Here is a 17,464-nt window from a genome sequence, read left to right on the forward strand (position 1 = left end):
CCAAAGCCTGATAGGGCTTATTACCCGGGGAGGACCTGTGTCTTGTTCTCCTCCCGGGCTCCCCGAATCACCAGAAGGGAGCAAGCCACGATTAACAATGGAGGTTTGTTTCAATGGGGATTCTAACATTAAAACTCCACAGAGGGGAGGGGGGAATGGCAGGCAAGTGGAAGTGCCCACCTTGAGTAGAATCAGGGTGATGCTGGGAGGGGCTTCGCGTCTTCTTCCTCTTGATCCTCCCCCCTTCCCCAAGGAGAGCAGGCCGCTGCTCCCAGCCCCAGTGGAGAGCCTGCAGCCCTGGGAACTGGCCATGGTATTTTGTGATTTTTTTCTTACTGCTTATCTTCAATTTGTGCATCACTCACGGTCACTCATGCGCTGGTGACGTCCCGCCTGGATTACTGCAACGCTCTCTACATGGGGCTGCCCTTGGGACGCGCCCGGAGACTGCAGTTAGTTCAGAATGCAGCCGCGCGGGCTGTGATGGGGAGTACGAGGTACTCCCACGTAACACCTCTCCTGCGCGAGCTGCATTGGCTACCTGTGGTTTTCCGGGTGCGTTTCAAGGTGCTGATTACCATCTTTAAAGCGCTCCATGGCACGGGACCTAGTTACTTGCGGGATCGCATCCTCCCACATACATCCCTGCGGCCAATACGCTCACACAGGGAGGGACTTCTCCTGGTGCCATCCACTGGACAATGCCGGCGGGCGACACCGAGGAGTAGGGCCTTCTCTGTGATGGGCCCAACCCTCTGGAATGACCTCCCCCCCGACATTAGAACCACTTCTGACCTCCGCTCCTTCCGGCAAAAACTGAAGACCCACCTGTTCCGATTAGCAGGCCTGGCATAATTCAACTGTCCCTCCTGGCAAAAGCACTATATCTGGTTATTTTAGGGGTTTTTTAATTCACTGTATTTGTTTTTAGGGGTTTGAACTTATTTTAATCTGCTTTGTACAGTTCTTTTAATGTCATTCTTACCTCCTCCATGTCAACTGTCAACTGTACATACTTAATTTTATTGTATCTGATATATTTTGTATGAACTGTACACCGCCCCGAGTCCCTTTCGGGAGAGGGGGCGGTCTAGAAGCATTAAATTAAATTAAAAAAAAAAATTAAAATTAAAAATCACCAGGTATTGCAATGTCAATGAACCAAACTTTTTTCTTTTCAACTATTGTTATGTCAGGTGTGTTGTGGGCCAAGTGCCTGTCAGTCTGGATTCTGAAGTCCCACAAGATCTTGACTTTCTCATTCTCTAAAACCTTCTCAACCTGATGGTCCCAGGGGTTTTTGCTGTGCTCAAATCCAAACTTTTGGCACAATTCCCAGTGAATGATCTTAGCAAGGCGGTCATGGCGTTGTAGGTAGTCAGTTTGTGAAATTCTGCTGCACCTGCTGATCAAGTGGTCGACTGTCTCATCTTTCTCATTCCAGAGGCGACATTTGCTGTTGGTGGTGACATGTTGAATTTTTGCCTCCATGCAGTTTGTGGCTGAGGCTTGTTCTTGAGCTGCCAAAATAAAGCCTTCTGTTTCTTTTTTCAGTGCTCCTGATCTTAACCAGTTCCAAGTTAGTTTTTGGTCAGCTTTGCCTTCAATACTTTTCAAGTATTGGCCATGCGTAGCTTTGCTTTCCCAATTTTCAGCTCGCTTCTCAATTACTTCTTATATTCAGCTTTTAACTTAGTTGTCTTCAAAAGGCCTCCTTTATTTACTTCCTTAATCATTGGTTCTTCACTTTTCTGGATGTGATCATTCAAGCTGTGTCTTTCTTCTTCCACAGTCTGCTTTACTTGTAGGAGTCCTCGACCACCCTCTGCTCTTGGTAGATACAATCGGTCAACATCACTTTTAGGGTGTAAAGCATGATTCATTGTCATAAGCTTCCTTGTTTTTCTGTCCAAATTGTCCAACTCCATCTGGGTCCAGTCAATTATTCCTGCAGAGTATCGAATCACAGGTGTGGCCCAGGTTTTTATGGCTTTTGTGATGTTTCCTCCACCCAGTTTGGACTTTAATACCTTGCGATTTCGTCGAATGTACTTGGCTGAGGTTAATTCCTTGACTTGATAAATAAAATAAGGCAAACCGATGGAAGCAGCCTACAAGTCGTAACATAAATTTGAAAAACAAAAGCTAAAAGGAGCGAGGCCGAAGAGGCTTCCGACAGCCGGGCATTTGTCAACAAGCAGGGAAGTTTTCCAGCGTAAATCAGTTGGCCTTTTCCAAAAGTCGAGGGCGGAAGGGAAGAAAGAGAAGTCTTCCGCGCTCAACATTTGGAAAAGGCCAACCAGATGATATTAATGTTAAGAGAACCAGGGCAGGTGAAGGAAAGGACCTGCCGGAAAACCTGGGTTGAATTAAACATAGTGCCCACAGGTGACGCAGTGCCAAAGCAAGTATCCCACTATCGTGGTTTAACAATAGCGTAGCATCTTGCCAGGACCCCGGCTGGGTTCTGGTTGTACAGTGAATCAAACAAGGGACTCCAGGATTTATGGAGCCAGCCGGAGGGAAAGTGCCAGGAACACAATTATTTTTAAAAGCAGAGGGATACCTGAATGCTTAGCGGTCTCTGAATCCCCCTGCCCCAAAGCTACCCACTAAACAGAGAAGGGGTCTGCCCCTGCCAGCTCTTTCCCCACTTTCTGTGGCAGAGAGACCGTGCTGGGTGGTCAAATACTCACTTGTTCTCGAAGGATATCGTGACCGAATCTTCGTGTACATCTTTGACAAAACCCTGCAGGAGAAGAAGACAACAAAAAGGCTTTGTGTTACCACCATTTAAAGCCCCAAAGCTTTAAGCAAATTGCAGAGACCCCCCATAAAAAAGGAGACCACCGAGCTGGACCGAGGGAGCATCCTGGAACCAACAACGGGGAAATCGAGGCTTGGGGTGAATCAAGTGTTGGAGTCACTAGTGTGTGTGTGTGTGTGTGTGACTCATAAGTGACACTATGGGCAACTGTGATTTTGCAAAAAAAGAGAATTATTTCTGGGGCAGCGAGAGAGACAAACGACAGACAACTTTTACACGTGGGGGGGAAGTTAGGAGGGTAAACCATGTTGCATGATATGCTTGATTCTTAACCCAGCAAAATGCCCATCCAATCAGAGCTCAACTGGGTTGGGGGCAAAGGTTCCACCCCCACCCACCTGACTGTGGCTGTTTTAGGGTCTGGAGAGGGTCTCCCAACTACCCAAAACCCTCTTTTGTGTTCAGATACCTTGCCTTTCGGCCCTGGGGATTAGCTAGAACAGCCAATTGGATCCTTGCACCAGGCACGGAGAAGTCCCTGGGGGGGGGGCTGTTTGCGTCCCCCTGCCCTCCCCCAGTTCAGCTTCATGCATGAGGTCAACAGCCCTCTCGGGAGGGCGAAGTGGGGAGAGTTGGGCTGCTCTTCTCACCCACCAATTTCTCCTCACAGGTCATGGATTCTGAGAGTTGCATTCTGGCCACCTGGGCCAAGGGGGGATGTGGCTTAGGGGAGCCCCCTCCCCACCCCCAAATCAGGGCTAGGTCCCGACTTCTTCCCAGCTATTTGTTGAGAATGGTTTCTCCTCCCCTTTCCCAAAATCTCCCAGGTGGTTCCAGGACAAGGAGCCAACTTCTCAATTTATACCCAGTTTATACCATCCAAGCAAGCAATGGGAGATTCGCCCCTCAAAACCTGACTTTTCTATCAAGAAAGTCCTAACATGCAAGTATATATTCGAGAGTGAGATATAAAGGGGACAATATAGTTAGGATAGATTAGCGAAGGAAAGGGAATAAGAAATGATATCAAACCATAATTGGGTTTGCGGGAATACCATCCCAAGAAAAGATAAATTGAGAGCTGAAAAAGAAGACAACCACAACAACAACAGAAAAAGAAAGAGAGGAGAGGAGAGGACAGGAGAGAGGAAGAGGAGGGAAGAAGAAAGAGGAAAGGAGAGGAGGGTGGAAGGGAGAGAAAGAGAAGGGGAGAGGGTAGGAAGGGGAAGAGGAAGAGAGGAGTAGGGCAGAGGCAAGGGAAGAAGGAAGGGAAAGGAGAGGAGGAGGAAGAAAGGAGAGGAGGGAGAAAAGAAAGGGAAAATAAGGTGGTGTTAAAACAGGCGGATGAGTGTCTATTTCAACCTTTTATATGGAATAACAAATGTACAAGAATTACAAGTGTAAAGAAGAACAATAACTAGGTGAATATATATCTATAACTGCATGCAAGAGAATAAAAAATAAACTTTTCAAAAACAAAAAACCCCACAACTTGAGAACTCTGAGGGAAAAAATGAAATAAGGGAGCAGCGAACACACCCCAACCGCAAACAAAATTAGTTCATTTTCCATCTTTGAAGGAAATATGATAGTCTGAAATATGTATGAAAATCCACCAATTGGGAAATAATCCGGATTCCTCTAAAATCCTTGCAGCCTTAGGAGGAGCATTTGCAACCAGCTAGCACGGATGAGGTTCCCTAGATGGGTCATGAAATGTCCACGTGAAGCTTAGAGAGCACCCAGGACCCCACAGACATCTTCCTCCTCCTCCTCTGCTCCTTCTTCCTCCTTCTTCCTCCTCCCTTCCTTCTTCTCTCTATAAACGCCCCCTCCCTCCTTCCACCACTGATAATGTTACTAGTTTGGGTAATGAAACCTGTGTGAGAAAGCCACTAAGCTTCTCCTCCTCCTCCTCCTCTTCTCTGCAAACACCACTCCCTTCTAGCACTGATGAGGGTCCCTAGTTGGGCCATGAAACGTCTGCAAGGAAACCCCCAAGTCAGAGACCACCAAGGACACAAACACACACACACACCAGTTCAACCCTGAGCTACAAAGCATCTCGTCTACTGGATCCCCCCGTTTCCCCGATGCCAAAGAACGGCTACCTTTCAAACACCAGAGTCCCCCGCTTCGCCCACCCCACCCCTCGCCAGACGGGCACCCGTTGTTAACAAAGCTGGGCAAGAAGACGCGGTAGATTTATCCTTGAAGGGGGGGGGGGGGGAAACATGCCCTGAATTTGGATTGGGCTGAGAGCAAAACTCCCTGCGTGTTCAAAGGGTGACAGAAGGAACAGGTGGGAGGGGGGCTGGGGGGGGAGTGCTCTGCCAGCTGCCCAACTGCCAGGGGGCAGATATGCCACCTTCCTTGCTCCAAAGTTGGCTTAGGCCGCCCCCCTGCCTTGTCGATATGTCGCCACACCCGCTAAGAAAAGCAAAGGCCACGTTTCCCACCTACGACGAGGGCTGGACTTCAATGCCCAGAATTCAAGCAAGGCTGGCTGGGGGATTCTGGGAGTTGGAGTCCCCTCCTCTTAAAGGGGCGACAGGCAGGAAGCCCTGAGCGGAGGACAGATCGGGTAACCTCAGAAGCCAGTTCTGGGTTGGCAATGTTGGCTAGAAGAGGGTTTGGTCTCCCTGGCTGCCCTGGAGATTCCGGAGGCTAAAATACATGAAGAAGGGTTGCAGGAATTGGAACTGGCCGGTGCAGAGAAAAGGGGGACAAGGGGGAACACGATAGCAGCCCTCCGATATTAGAGGGGCTGCCCCAAAGAGGAGGAGGGGGCCCACCTATTCTCCGAAGCACCGGAAAAGGAGGACAAGAAGCGACGGATGGAAACTAATCAAGGAGAGATTCAAACCTACAAAGGAGAAGTGAGGACAACTAACCAGTGGAACTGCTTGCCACCAGAAGTTGTGAGATTTGACTGAAATGGTCTGCGTCTCCTTCAGAGCGCCGTGGGTAGTCCTCGACTTACAACCATTCTGTCAGCGACCAGTTCAAAGTTACAACGGCACTGGAAAGAAAGGTGAGTTAGGACCCTTCTTCACACTTACAACCACTGCAGCCATCCCTGGCATTACGGGATCAATATTCAGGTGCTTGGCAGCCGAGTCATATTTATGACGGTCGCAATGTCCTGGGGTCACGCGGTCCCCTTTTGCGACCTTCCAACAAGCAAAAACAGGGAAGCCAAACTCACTTCACCGTGTCATTAATAATTGCAGTTCACTGTATTGTATTGTATTATTATTGTATTACTTAACAACGGTAAAGTCACAAAGTGGGACGGAATTCACCCAACTGTCTCGTTTAGCAACAGTCCTTTGGAGCTCGATTGTGGTCGTAAGTCAAGGACTTCCTGACCCTTCTTCAATGGGGAAGATCCTTTCATTCACGTAGAGCAGACCCGCTAAGCAGCCTCCCATCCAAGGAGTATATTTATATCCCCGGCCTCCCTTTACCTGACACCCCCCCCTCCCTGCCTCCCGGGGGCCACGCCACCGGCCCAAAATAAAACTTGCTGTGCGTGCGTTCTTTGCTGCGCTTGTGACACCTCATTAAGAGTTTCAGGGAATCTCTCTCTCTCTCTCTCTCTCTGTGCCTTAGGTTTCAACTTCACTTGCAGTACGAAAACTACACAACTGGCCGCGTGTCATTTGAGCATTAACAAGATGTATTTTATTTTATTTTCTTCCTCCCATTTTCCTGGAGCAGCCTCCGGGGGGGCGGGGGGGCTTCTGTGCAAAACTTTGCCCTGGGAAGGGGCAAGAACATTGCCCTGAGGATTGACACCCCCCCACCACCAAGAACAATCTGGATGGGCAAAATATTTCGCTACCATTTGCCCCGACTGAAGCAGCAGGAAGTTAGAAAGAGACTTTTAAGTCCTGGCAAATCTTTCCAAGTCTCCAAGGAGGCAGAGCCATCGGCTGTCAGTCAGCTGTCAGTCTTCTTCGGAGAAGCAGTGGAGGAAAGAACCGGCTCCTGGAGCTGGTAGCTTTGGCATTCTGGCCAAGGGCTACTTGGATCACGCCCAGCTGCAGCTGACAAGGCAAATTTCCTGCCTGTATAAAAAATTTTCTGGAAGCAAAACACCGAAAAGGAGCCCATTCACACCTACCGCTAAGCCACAGACCCCAACAGCTGGGAGCCCCCGGGATCTGACAGGAGAGCGCCGCTTAAGTTGCTAGCCCTGGAAGGGGCGACGTCTGACTTAAGGCAGGAAATCATCTCCAAGAAATGCAGAGCCAGCCAGGCAATGTCAGAAAAAGACGGGGAAAGCAGATGGGCGGGTGGTAAAGACACCTCAAGAGACCGGGGCTCAAAGGAAGCTAAAGTTCACGTGGGAATCAGTGAGCAAATCCCCCTCTATGAAAGTGTATGATATGGCATCAAGTAGAAAAGGGGGGGAAGAGGGGGGGGGCAAATAGGAAATACGCCAAGACCTGCATACCTATACCCGCAAAAATCTATGAAAACAAATATGTATGTATGTATGTATGTATGTATGTATGTATGTATGTATGTATGTATGTATGTAAGCTACAAAGGGGGAAAAAACACAGGATAGATTTGAGAAGGAAAGGGAATAAGAAATGATATTCAACTATTTTTGGGTCTGCAGAAATACCACCCCAAGAAAACAAAAATTAAGAGCTGGAAGAGACACCTGCAACAATAGAAAAAACAAAGGAGGAGAGGAGGGAAGGAAGGGAGAGGGGAGGAGAAGAAGATGGAAGAGAGAATGAGAGAAGGAGAGAGGGCAGGAAGGGGAAGAGAGGAGTAGGGGAGAGGAAAGGGAAGAAGGGAGGGAAAGTAGAGGAGGAAGGAAAAAAGTAGAGAAGGGAGGGAGAAAAGAAAGGGAAAAGAAGGTGGGGTCAAAACAGGGGAGGCATGGTAAACAAAGCAACCCAAATGGCATATTATAACCCTGTAAATGGAATGATAAATGTCTAAGAAGGACGAATGTAAAAAAGAACAATAACTGTGTGAATGTATACCTATAATTGTATGTAGAGAACAAAAAAAAGAACTTTTACAACAAAGAAAGTAAGTGTACTGGTGGGTAGAGAGAGAAGGGGTGGGGGAGAAAGGATGCCACTGGCACAGAGCTAGTCCGTAAGGCTGTTATTCCACTGAACATCTGGAGAATGAATTCCCCACAAAATTTCAGCTCTGTGCCATAAGTCCCTTCTCAAGGTATCACGGAACTGTGGGCCTGGAAGCACAGAATGCTACCCTTGTGGGGGCCAAGACCCAGCTTTCAAATCACAACGGTTGATTTTAGTTCCATTCCAGGAAACAACCCCACCTGATGTCTTGCGTGAACCAGACAGGTAGAGGAGATCATACGCAGACCACACCACAAATTCTTACTTTAAAAAAGGCTGCCAGGATGGGAAACCGCTGGCAGCGATGTAGATTAGATTGGATTGGATTGATTAGATTTATATGTAGATTTTAAGTTGCCAGTAAGGCAGAATGGCTTCTTCTATCCGGGATAAGCTGCCATGCTACAAATACGAGACAAAGGATTGAAGCTTCTTCTGAATCCATTAAGACAGTGTTTCTCAACCTTGGCGACTTTAAGTCCTGTGGACTTCAACTCCCAGAATCCCCCAGCCAGCACAGCACACCCCAATCCCCACAGCTGGCTGTGGAATTCTGGGAGTTGAAGTCCATAGGACTTAAAGTCGCCAAGGTTGAGAAACACTACATTAAGAGAAAAGGGGCCTCCCCCACCCACCCCCAGGGCTGGTTGAGTTCTTTTGAGGACATGCGAGGTCTACTTGATTGCTGCTTAAAAAATACTGTGTTATGGCAAACTTATGCCTTTAAAAATAACTTACTTGATAAAGATGCCATAGCACAGCACATACAAACAGGCTGAAAATAACCTGCCCTGCACAGAGAGCCAAGGATCAGGCCTCAAAAGATTTCTGCCTTTGATTTGTGGCCATCTCCATGTCCAATGCGGGCTGGCACAACTCCCATCTTGAGGTGGGAGGTCTAAAATTAGCAAAATACACAATCCCACCACCACCTCTTCAACAGAAAAGACAAGCTAGGTTAGGTTACTCCAAAGTGGAACTAGGAATTAATACTAAACTGATTTCTCTGCTAGGCAGACCAACAAAAGGCTCGCACTGCACATTCTTAGGTACTTGCTTATTTGAATACGCACACACACACATTTATACACACACAACAATATCATCCCTGCATGTCTAAATTGCAGTGTTGCAAAGCTATTCAAGAACAGACAGCGTTCAATCCAGCAACTACTCTGTTGCTAGAAAAAGGAACCGTCGCCGAAGTGGGAAAACTCCCTGTCTTAAAAAACAACAAGACACACCAATCCGGAGCTGTCCAACATAGCGGACTTTGCTAAGAGACGAAAACGCAGCCAAAGTGAGAAAGAGAAAAGTTGGGTGTTTCTTCCCTGGGTTGGTTACCACTGTGGTTTTCAGAGCTTTTGGCAGACGGCGGGGGGGGGGGGGGGAACCTGTTAAAATGTTCAGGAAAAGTGAAAACCCCCAAGGAAAAAGAGCAACGAGGCAATGGGGGGAGAGATCGGCTGGGCGTTTCTTTTTGTTTTGGCAGGGAAAAGAAAATGTCGCTGGCTCTCTTTTTCTCTCCCAGGGATCCCTTCCTGGCCATAAAGAAATGGTCTCCCCCCAAGGAACTTCCCATTTCAAAACTGGGGTCCACCCCCACCCCCAATTTCTTTTAAATTAAAAACGAGGCAGCTTTCCTAACCAAGAGGAAGAGGAGCAGCATTTGGGTGTCAAACCTACAGGCTTCCTTGCCCCTGAAAGACCCCCCCTCCCCCACCGCTCTCCCTTCGCCCACCCCACCCCCTAATTGGGGCAAGCCACCCTCATCCCCTTAGAAGGGGGGGAGGAGCCTTTTGAGGGGCGGGGGGGGGATCTGTGACTGAAAGGAGCCCCAGGGAGGGCCTCTCTCCGGACCCCCCCTCCTCCCCACCTGGAGGGGCACCTGCCCCTGCCAATCAAAGCCCCGAGAGATAAAGTTTCCAGTCCTGGTGGCAGACCCTCTTCCCCCGGCCAGGCACACGTGGGGGGGGGTCGGCTCCCCCTTCCTTTCCTAGGAGGGGGGCTGGGTGAGACCCCCCATTTAGAGGGACCACTAGGCCGCACTGCTGCCCCTAGGCCTGGGGGGTGGATAGAGGGGGGGTGTCTGTCTCCGTCCGTCCTGCGGCCTCCTTCGCTGCTTTTTCTTCTTCTACCCCCCCGCCACGCCCCCCCCGGCCGGCTCCCCTGGCGACGGGGCCCCGCCCTCCCGCCGCCATGGCAACCCCTCCTCCTCCTCCTCCTCTTCCCCCCTCCCCTCACCTTGTAGAAGGCCCCGTTGGAGCCCCGCACTTCCACGGGCAGGCCCTCCATGGGCCCCGCGGCCGACAAGGGCGAGGAGCCCCGCGAGGGTTGGGTCCCCCCCGCCGCCGCCGCCACCGGTGGGGGGATGGGGGCGGGGCGGGGCCCGGCCTCCTCCGGCTCGGCCACTTTGACCGGCCCCAGCCGAGACCTGCGAAGGCCCGGCCCGCTCGCTCAGGCGCGCTGCTTCCTCCTCCTCCGGAGCCTCGGCCTCTAGTGGCGGGCTCCCCGCAGCCTCCGCGGCCGAGCTGAGCGAGCGAGAGGCCTCCCCTCACGGAACGCGCGCCCTTCCCCCCCGCCCCGCACACACGGCCGTGCGTGCGTGCCGTGCGTGCGCTCTGCGCCTGCGCCGCAAGACGCGTCGCCTCCCCCGCGCGAGCTCGGCCACGCCCACCCCGGCGGAGGCGCCAATGCGCGCCGCGGACCGGCGCTCGCGGCCGGAGCCGTCGACCAATGGCGAGGAGCCGCTCTGGCCACGCCCCCTCCCTTCTCTTTCGGCCCAGTTCTCGTTTCTCTTCAAGCTCCTCCTCTCCCCGCGGCCAATGAGAAATGAAAAGCGGGGTTTCTCCCCGAGAATCGCTGCTGCGACGCAGGCGCAGTAGCAGTTTCGAGCGTTGCTCAACGCCCCTCGACGGGGGTTCCCCTTTAAGTCCCACCCACCGCACCCCCGGTGGCCAATGACGAGTCGTCTCTCTTCTCTGACATCCAATAATAGGATTGAGAGGCCGCCCCTCCTCTTTCACGTGCCTCTTGCGACGCCCTCGCCCCGCCATTGGCTGGTGGCTTTTTTTAAAATTCCTCCTGCCTCGGCGAAGTGAGCGTGAGTTAACCAATCGTACGGCAGGTGAGGACTCGTCCTGGGCGCCCATTGGGTGGAATTGGGAAAGGGGCGGGATGCGGCAGAGCCCGGTTGGGAGCACGTGGCCGTCCGCCGCGGTCCTTCTTGGCGGCGGTCGGAGCTCCGGGGTGTTATCAGGGCTCTTACTCTGCCTGTCCCCGACGGGACTGACGCTGGAGGGCCCGGGGCGGAGGAGGAGGAGGAGGGCGAGAGGCCCCTCCTCCACCCCTTTTGAAGATACTTGGCTGGCTTCAGCTTTTTAGCCCTTGGACGGGAGGCCACCCAGCGATCCCAGGGCAGCAAAACTCCTGGGAAGTCGGAGGAAATCTCGAGGGAAATCCTCGCAGGTCGAGCTCCACTGAGAGGAAATGTCCCCTCCTTAATCCCCTGCCCTGAAAATTAAGTCTGATTGACATGAGACTGTGTCAATCAAATCAGATTGACAGGGCTGTAAAGAAACCGCCCTTCCTTTGAGACCCTCCTCCGCCTTACGGCTGGCTTTTACCTTTGCTCCATACCCCGGGCGGGGGGGGGGGGCATTTGTTCAAAAAGAAGGGGCACTATTTTTTAATCCCACTTTAATTGTCTTTATACTAAATAACTCAAGGGATTATATTTGTAACTCAAATGCACACACTGCGTCTTTCCTCCTGTTTTTGGCCTTAACAACAACCCTGTGAGGTGGGCTGGGCTAAGAGAGAAGGTCTGGCCCAAAGTCACCCAGCCTGCTTTCATGCCTAAGGGGAAACTAGAACTCACCGCCTCCTGGCAATTGGCCCAACCACCCAGCCGGCATTCATGGATAAAGCTGGACTCTTCAGAAGGGTGCCCCCCCTCCCCCGCCTCTTGGGAGAGCTACAGGGGATCTACTCAGCTTCACCGCCTGTGAACTTCAACTCCCAGAACCCTGCATGGCTGGCTCAGGAATTCTGGGAGTTGTAGTCCACAGGCTGCAAAGTTTCTGTAAGATCCCCCTTCCACTGCATTAAAGGCAGTTCTTTACATACAGGCAGTCTTCAACTTACAACAGTTCATTTAGTGGCCGTTTAAAGTTACAACGGAATGAAAAAAGGGACTTGTGACCCTTTTTTCTCACTTAACGACCGTTGCTGCATCCCCACCATCCCGTGATCAAAATTAAAACTCTTGGCCACTGACTCAGATTTACGACAGTTGCATGTGACTCTCCCGTTTGTGACTTTCTTTCCATTCGCTTAGCAACGGTGTGACTGACTTACCACCTGCAGTGATTCGCTTAGCAACAGTGGCAAGAAACGTCATTAGATGGGGAAACATTCACTTGGTGAACGTTTCACTTAGCAACAAAACGCTTGGCCTCCTTTGGGGTCGTAAGTCGAGGTGTACCTGTGAAAACCCATTGCTGTTTTCTGGGACTTTTGCTCTGGGAAAGTCTCCGTTTGGAGACTGTCATGCAAAGTCCTTTATTTTGTATGTGTGTTTGTGTGTGTGTGTGACAAACAGAACTGCGTCAGGTGGCGCATCGCGTTGCCATGTGAGTTGTTGAACGCCGCCGCTATTTAAGTTCTCCTTTGTTGAGGTTTCTAAGCGGTTCCCTTTCCAAAAGAAATCCCAAAAAGCCTTGGGGGGGAGGGAAGTTGTGTGTTTGTTGTTACTTATTCACGAGCTGTTGTGTTGAAGGGAGGCGTTGCTGGGCTGTGTTTTTTCGGGCTGCCTTTCTTTGTCCTGGTGGGCTGGAGAGAAACCTCACTTGGGGGGGGGGGATTTTATGGCTTGACGTCTTTCGGGGAGGTTTTGCGTTCTTGAGAGAGAGAGAAAATAATAATAATCCAATTTTTGCTGTAGTTAGAGGGTAGGTAGCAACCTTTTCTACACCCCTGGGACGCTTCCGGTAGATTCTCGCACCCCTTTCAAAAATAATGATATGCATGCAATTAGAAATGAAAAGGGACCCGGGGGCTCAGGGGCTAAGACGCTGAGCTTGTCAAAATCCCCATTTTGAAAGGTCGGCCGTTGGGCGGTTCGAATCCCTGGCGCCGCATAACGGAGGGAGCTCCTGTGACTTGTCCCAGCTTCTGCCAACCTATCAGTTCGAAAGCAGGTAAAAAATGCAAGTAGAAAAATAGGAACCACCTTTGGTGGGAAGGGAACGGCGTTCCTTGTGCCTTTGAGCCATGCCTGCCACATGACCACGGAGACGTCTTCAGACAGCGCTGGCTCTTCGGCTTTGAAATGGAGATGAGCAGCGGCCCCTAGAGTCGGGAACAACTACCACACCTGTGCGAAGGGAAGTTACCTTAATTCCAGGTTGCTTCTCTCCTTGGTTAGTTTCCATCCGTCTCTGCTTCTCCTGCCTTCTGGTGCTTTGGAGAATAGGTTGACACCCCCCCCCCCGCCTCTCCTTTGGGGCAGCCCCTGAGATATTGAAGGCCATCTAGTTCAACCCTTTATGCTCAAGCAGGAGACCTACACCACCCCAGGCAAATGGCTGTCCAGTCTCTTCTTGAAAACCTCCACAACTTCTGGTGGCGAGGAGTTCCACTGGTGAATTGTCCTCACTGTTAGGAAGTTTCTCCTTATTTCTAGGTTTGGATCTCTCCTCAGTTAGTTTCCATCTCTTCTTGTCCTGCCTTCTGGTGCTTTTGGAGAATAGCTTGACTCCCTCTCCTTTGGGGCAGCCCCTCAAAGATTGGAAGATGCTATCATGCCCCCCCTTCTCCTTTTCATTAAACTAGACCTGTCCAATTCCTGCAATCCTTCTTTATATATATATATTTAGTCTCCTTTAGGCCTTTAATCATCTTAGTTGCTCTTCTCTGCCCTTTTCCCAAAGTCTCAACCTCTTCTTTGTAACGTGGGGGACCAAAACTGGACTCAGGATATTCCAGGTGTGGCCTTACTAAGGCTTTACAAAGCGGCTGCTAATCCTTACCCTGATTTTCTGCCTCTCTTTATGCAGGGCAAGATTGGTGGTTCAAGGTCCCAGCAGCTTCCCTGAGCCACTGAAATGCCAAAAGAGAGAGAGAGAGACTCCAGGTGAGGCTTGCAAAAAAATAGTAGCTTTGATTTATGGCTATAGCAAAAGCTGGGTGTAATTTTCCTGAACCCAGGGCCTTCCAGATATCTTGGGATTAATTCCCAAATACAATACAATACAATAGCAGAGTTGGAAGGGGCCTTGGAGGTCTTCTAGTCCAACCCCCTGCCTAGGCAGGAAACCCTACACCGTTCCAGACAAATGGCTATCCAACATCTTCTTAAAGACTTCCAGTGTTGGGGCATTCACAACATCTGGAGGCAACTTCTGTTCCACTGATTAATTGTTCTCACTGTCAGGAAGTTTCTCCTCAGTTCTAAGTTTCTTCTCCCCTTGATTAGTTTCCACCCATTGCTTCTTGTTCTGTCCTCAGGTGCCTTGGAGAATAGCTTGACTCCATCTTCTTTGTGGCAACCCCTGAGATATTGGAACACTGCTATCATGTCTCCCTATGTCCTTCTTTCTCTTAAGCTGAACATACTCAGTTCCTGCAACTGTTCTTCCTATGTTTTAGTCTCCAGTCCTCTAATCATCTTTGTTGCTCTTCTCTGCACTTTTTCTAGAGTCTCCACATCTTTTCTACATCGTGGTGACCAAAACTGAATGCAGGATTCCAAGTGTGGCCTTCCCAAGGCCTTATAAAGTGGTATTAACACTTCACGTAATCTTGATTCTATCCCTCTGTTTATGCAGCCTAGAACTGTGTTGGCTTTTTTGGCAGCTGCTGCACATGGCTGGCTCCTATTTAAACGGTTGTCCACTAGGACTCCAAGATCCCTTTCACAGTTACTACTGTTGAGCAAGGTACCACCTATACTGTACCTGTGCATTTTGTTTTTCTTGCCTAAATGTAAAACCTTTTACTCTTTTCACCATTGAATTTCATTTTATTAGATAGTGCCCAATGTTCAAGTTTGTCAAGATCCTTCTGTATCTTAAGCCTATCTTCTGGAGTGTTGGCTATTCCTGCCAGCTTGGTGTCATCTGCAAATTTGATGAGTTCCCCATTTATTCCCTCATCCAAATCATTGATGAAGATGTTGAAGAGTACTGGGCCTAAAACAGAGCCTTGGGGTACTCCACTGCATACTTCCCTCCATGTAGATGCAGTTCCATTGAGGACTACACGTTGAGTGCGGTTGGTCAGCCAGTTACGAATCCATCTGGTGGTGATGCTGTCTAACCCACATTCTTCTACTTTATCTAGTAGTAGGTTATGGGTGACCAAACTATATTCAAAACATACAAACAACATGCATGTAAGGAATAGCCTTTCCCTGCAAGAGGGGCTCAGAGTATTATATACTTTTTACGCCGACAGAAACAAAGTTTATTCAATCAGAGACAAAAGTTTGTTACCAATGTGATCTTTAAAGCCTTCTTCTGTTCAAGCTCCTGTCTCTGTCTACCTTATCTGTGGAGTATTCCTGTAGCCTCGTGTAGAGGGGTGGGGCAGCCTACCTCCCCCTTTGCTAAGTTGTCCTTGAGCAGAATGCTTTCAGGATTTATGAGCCAGGAAAGCTCCCTAGTTTGGTTCCTTTATCTACGGGGCCTGATATTCCCGGGTAACAATGTCTTTCTACGTTTTCAAGAACGTGCCTAGCTTTGAAGGCAAGAAAGCAAACAGGGAATGTTGGTTTAATCAGCAACCATAATATAGCAACCTAAGCAATTCGTGTTCAAAGTAGCCAATATTGATTGATATTGATTTATATACTCCTTCAACGGCATAAGCCAATCCTTGGTCTCTGCGTTTCTGCAGTGCAATAAACCAGCATTTCATCTTGGTTTTTTTTTTTTTTTTTTGAAGGGCTTCCAAATTCTCTGCCTGCTGAGTTGGCTTTCTGAATTTCTCCGCTTGGAGGGACCTTCTGGGGTCTCGGCTGTTTGTTCCCCGGCACGGCTGCACCCCCCGTCCAAAAGAGACAGAAGGAGCTTGTCGTCCCACAGACTCCCAGCTTTGGAGTTGAGTGGGGGAAATGCCCCCCCAAGTTCCCATTGAAGTCCAGGCTGGGGATGACGTCAAGGGCCAGTGGGATGAATGGCTGCGTTGGCCAAGGAATCCCTCATCCCGTGCCAGGAATGTGCCCTGTGACCCCCCCCTTTTCTCTTGAGAAACACCCCCCCTCCCTGCAAAGGTCCACGCTTGGGGGGGGGGACAGCTTTAGTTGAGGGGGGAGAGGGAGGGGAGGGTTGGGAGGCCCCTGGCAGAGACAGGCCGGGCTCTTGTCTGCAAGGAAGGCATTCTCCCCACTGCCAGCCCCCCCTCCCCCAGCGCTCTCCCCCAGCCCCCCTTCCTGCCTCTGAGCACTGGAAAAAGGAACCTACGACCATTTTCACACTTACGACCGTTCCTGCATCCCCCCCCATGGTCACGTGATCAAAATCCAGACTCTCAGCAGCCAATTCATATTTAGGATGGTTGCAGCATCTCCTTCCTCTTCTCTCTCTTGCCCTTCCTTCTTTCCTTCCATTTCCTTCCTTCTTTCCTCTCCTTCTTGTCCTTCCTTCCATTCTTTTCCCCCTTTCCTTTCCTTCTTATTTTCCTTCCTCTCCTCTTGCTTTTCCTTCCTTCCTTTTTTCTTTCTTGTCCTTCTTTCCATTCATTTCCTTCTTCCCTTCCTTCCTTCCTCTCCTCTTTCTTTTTCTTCCTTCCTCTCTTCTTTCTTCTCCTTCCTTCCATTCATTTCCTTCCCCTTTCTTTTCCTTCCTTCCTTCCTTCCTTCCTTCCTTCCCTTTCTTTTTCTCTTTTCTTTCCTTTCTTCTTTCCTGCCCCCCTCTTCCTTTGTCCCCCTTTACCCATAACTCATTCCCTGGCTAATTCACAGGGGGGGGCGAACCCCCTCCCCAGACCCTGCCCTTCCAAGCACACTGTTGCCAGGGGAGATGGGGGGTCGAGTACCCCTATAAAGCTCCCGCCAGAGCCCCAGGGAAGCCAGAGGCAAAAAGCCCCAGCCCCATCGCCCTTCCTCCCTGGACCAAGGCAGTCTACCTGCTGGATAAATAGCCCAAGACCACAATGCAACCCCGGGCCCTCCTCCTCCTCCTCTGCCTTCTCCTGCCAGCTTCCCAGAGCCCCATCCGCCCTCCCCAGGTAAGGGCATCTTGCGTGGCACAGGGGCTCATGGGGGGGAGGGGCTGTGGATGATGGTCCCAACATCTTCCTATTTTTTTCCCTTCAACAGCTCTTGCTGGAAATCCTTGAGCCGGACCTTGCAATTCTGCTGTCCGGCCACGAAGCTCCTCCGCCCCTCTTTGGCTCCTCGCCCCCACCCTTAGGTGGGCACCTTCCCCCCAGGCCCCCGACTCTGCCCCCCGGGCACCCCTGGCTCCCCCTCCTCCGGGAGCTGGTGAAGTCCCAGCCGAGGAGGCTCCGAGGACGCTTCCCGAAGTGGGCTCAGCCGGGCTGCTTTGGCATCAAGCTGGACCGGATCGGGACC

At 50.6% G+C, this 17,464-nt stretch overlaps 1 protein-coding gene across 1 annotated transcript in view; it reads right to left on the minus strand.

Moving 5' to 3' along the window:
* FXR2 (FMR1 autosomal homolog 2) overlaps nucleotides 1–10,495 on the minus strand; it is a 28,864-nt gene extending 18,369 nt beyond the window's left edge. Inside the window, exons 1-2 of the mRNA XM_081968946.1 lie at nucleotides 10,132–10,495; nucleotides 2,697–2,749 (exon numbers count right to left, since the gene is read on the minus strand). Coding sequence (XP_081825072.1) covers nucleotides 2,697–2,749; nucleotides 10,132–10,182 — 104 coding nt within the window. The 5' untranslated portion in view covers nucleotides 10,183–10,495. The remainder of the gene's footprint in view (nucleotides 1–2,696; nucleotides 2,750–10,131) is intronic.
* Nucleotides 10,496–17,464: the final 6,969 nt, after the last annotated feature.

This window comes from Natrix helvetica (genome assembly GCF_964273705.1).
Source record: "Natrix helvetica genome assembly, chromosome: W".
Lineage (NCBI taxonomy): Eukaryota > Metazoa > Chordata > Lepidosauria > Squamata > Natricidae > Natrix > Natrix helvetica.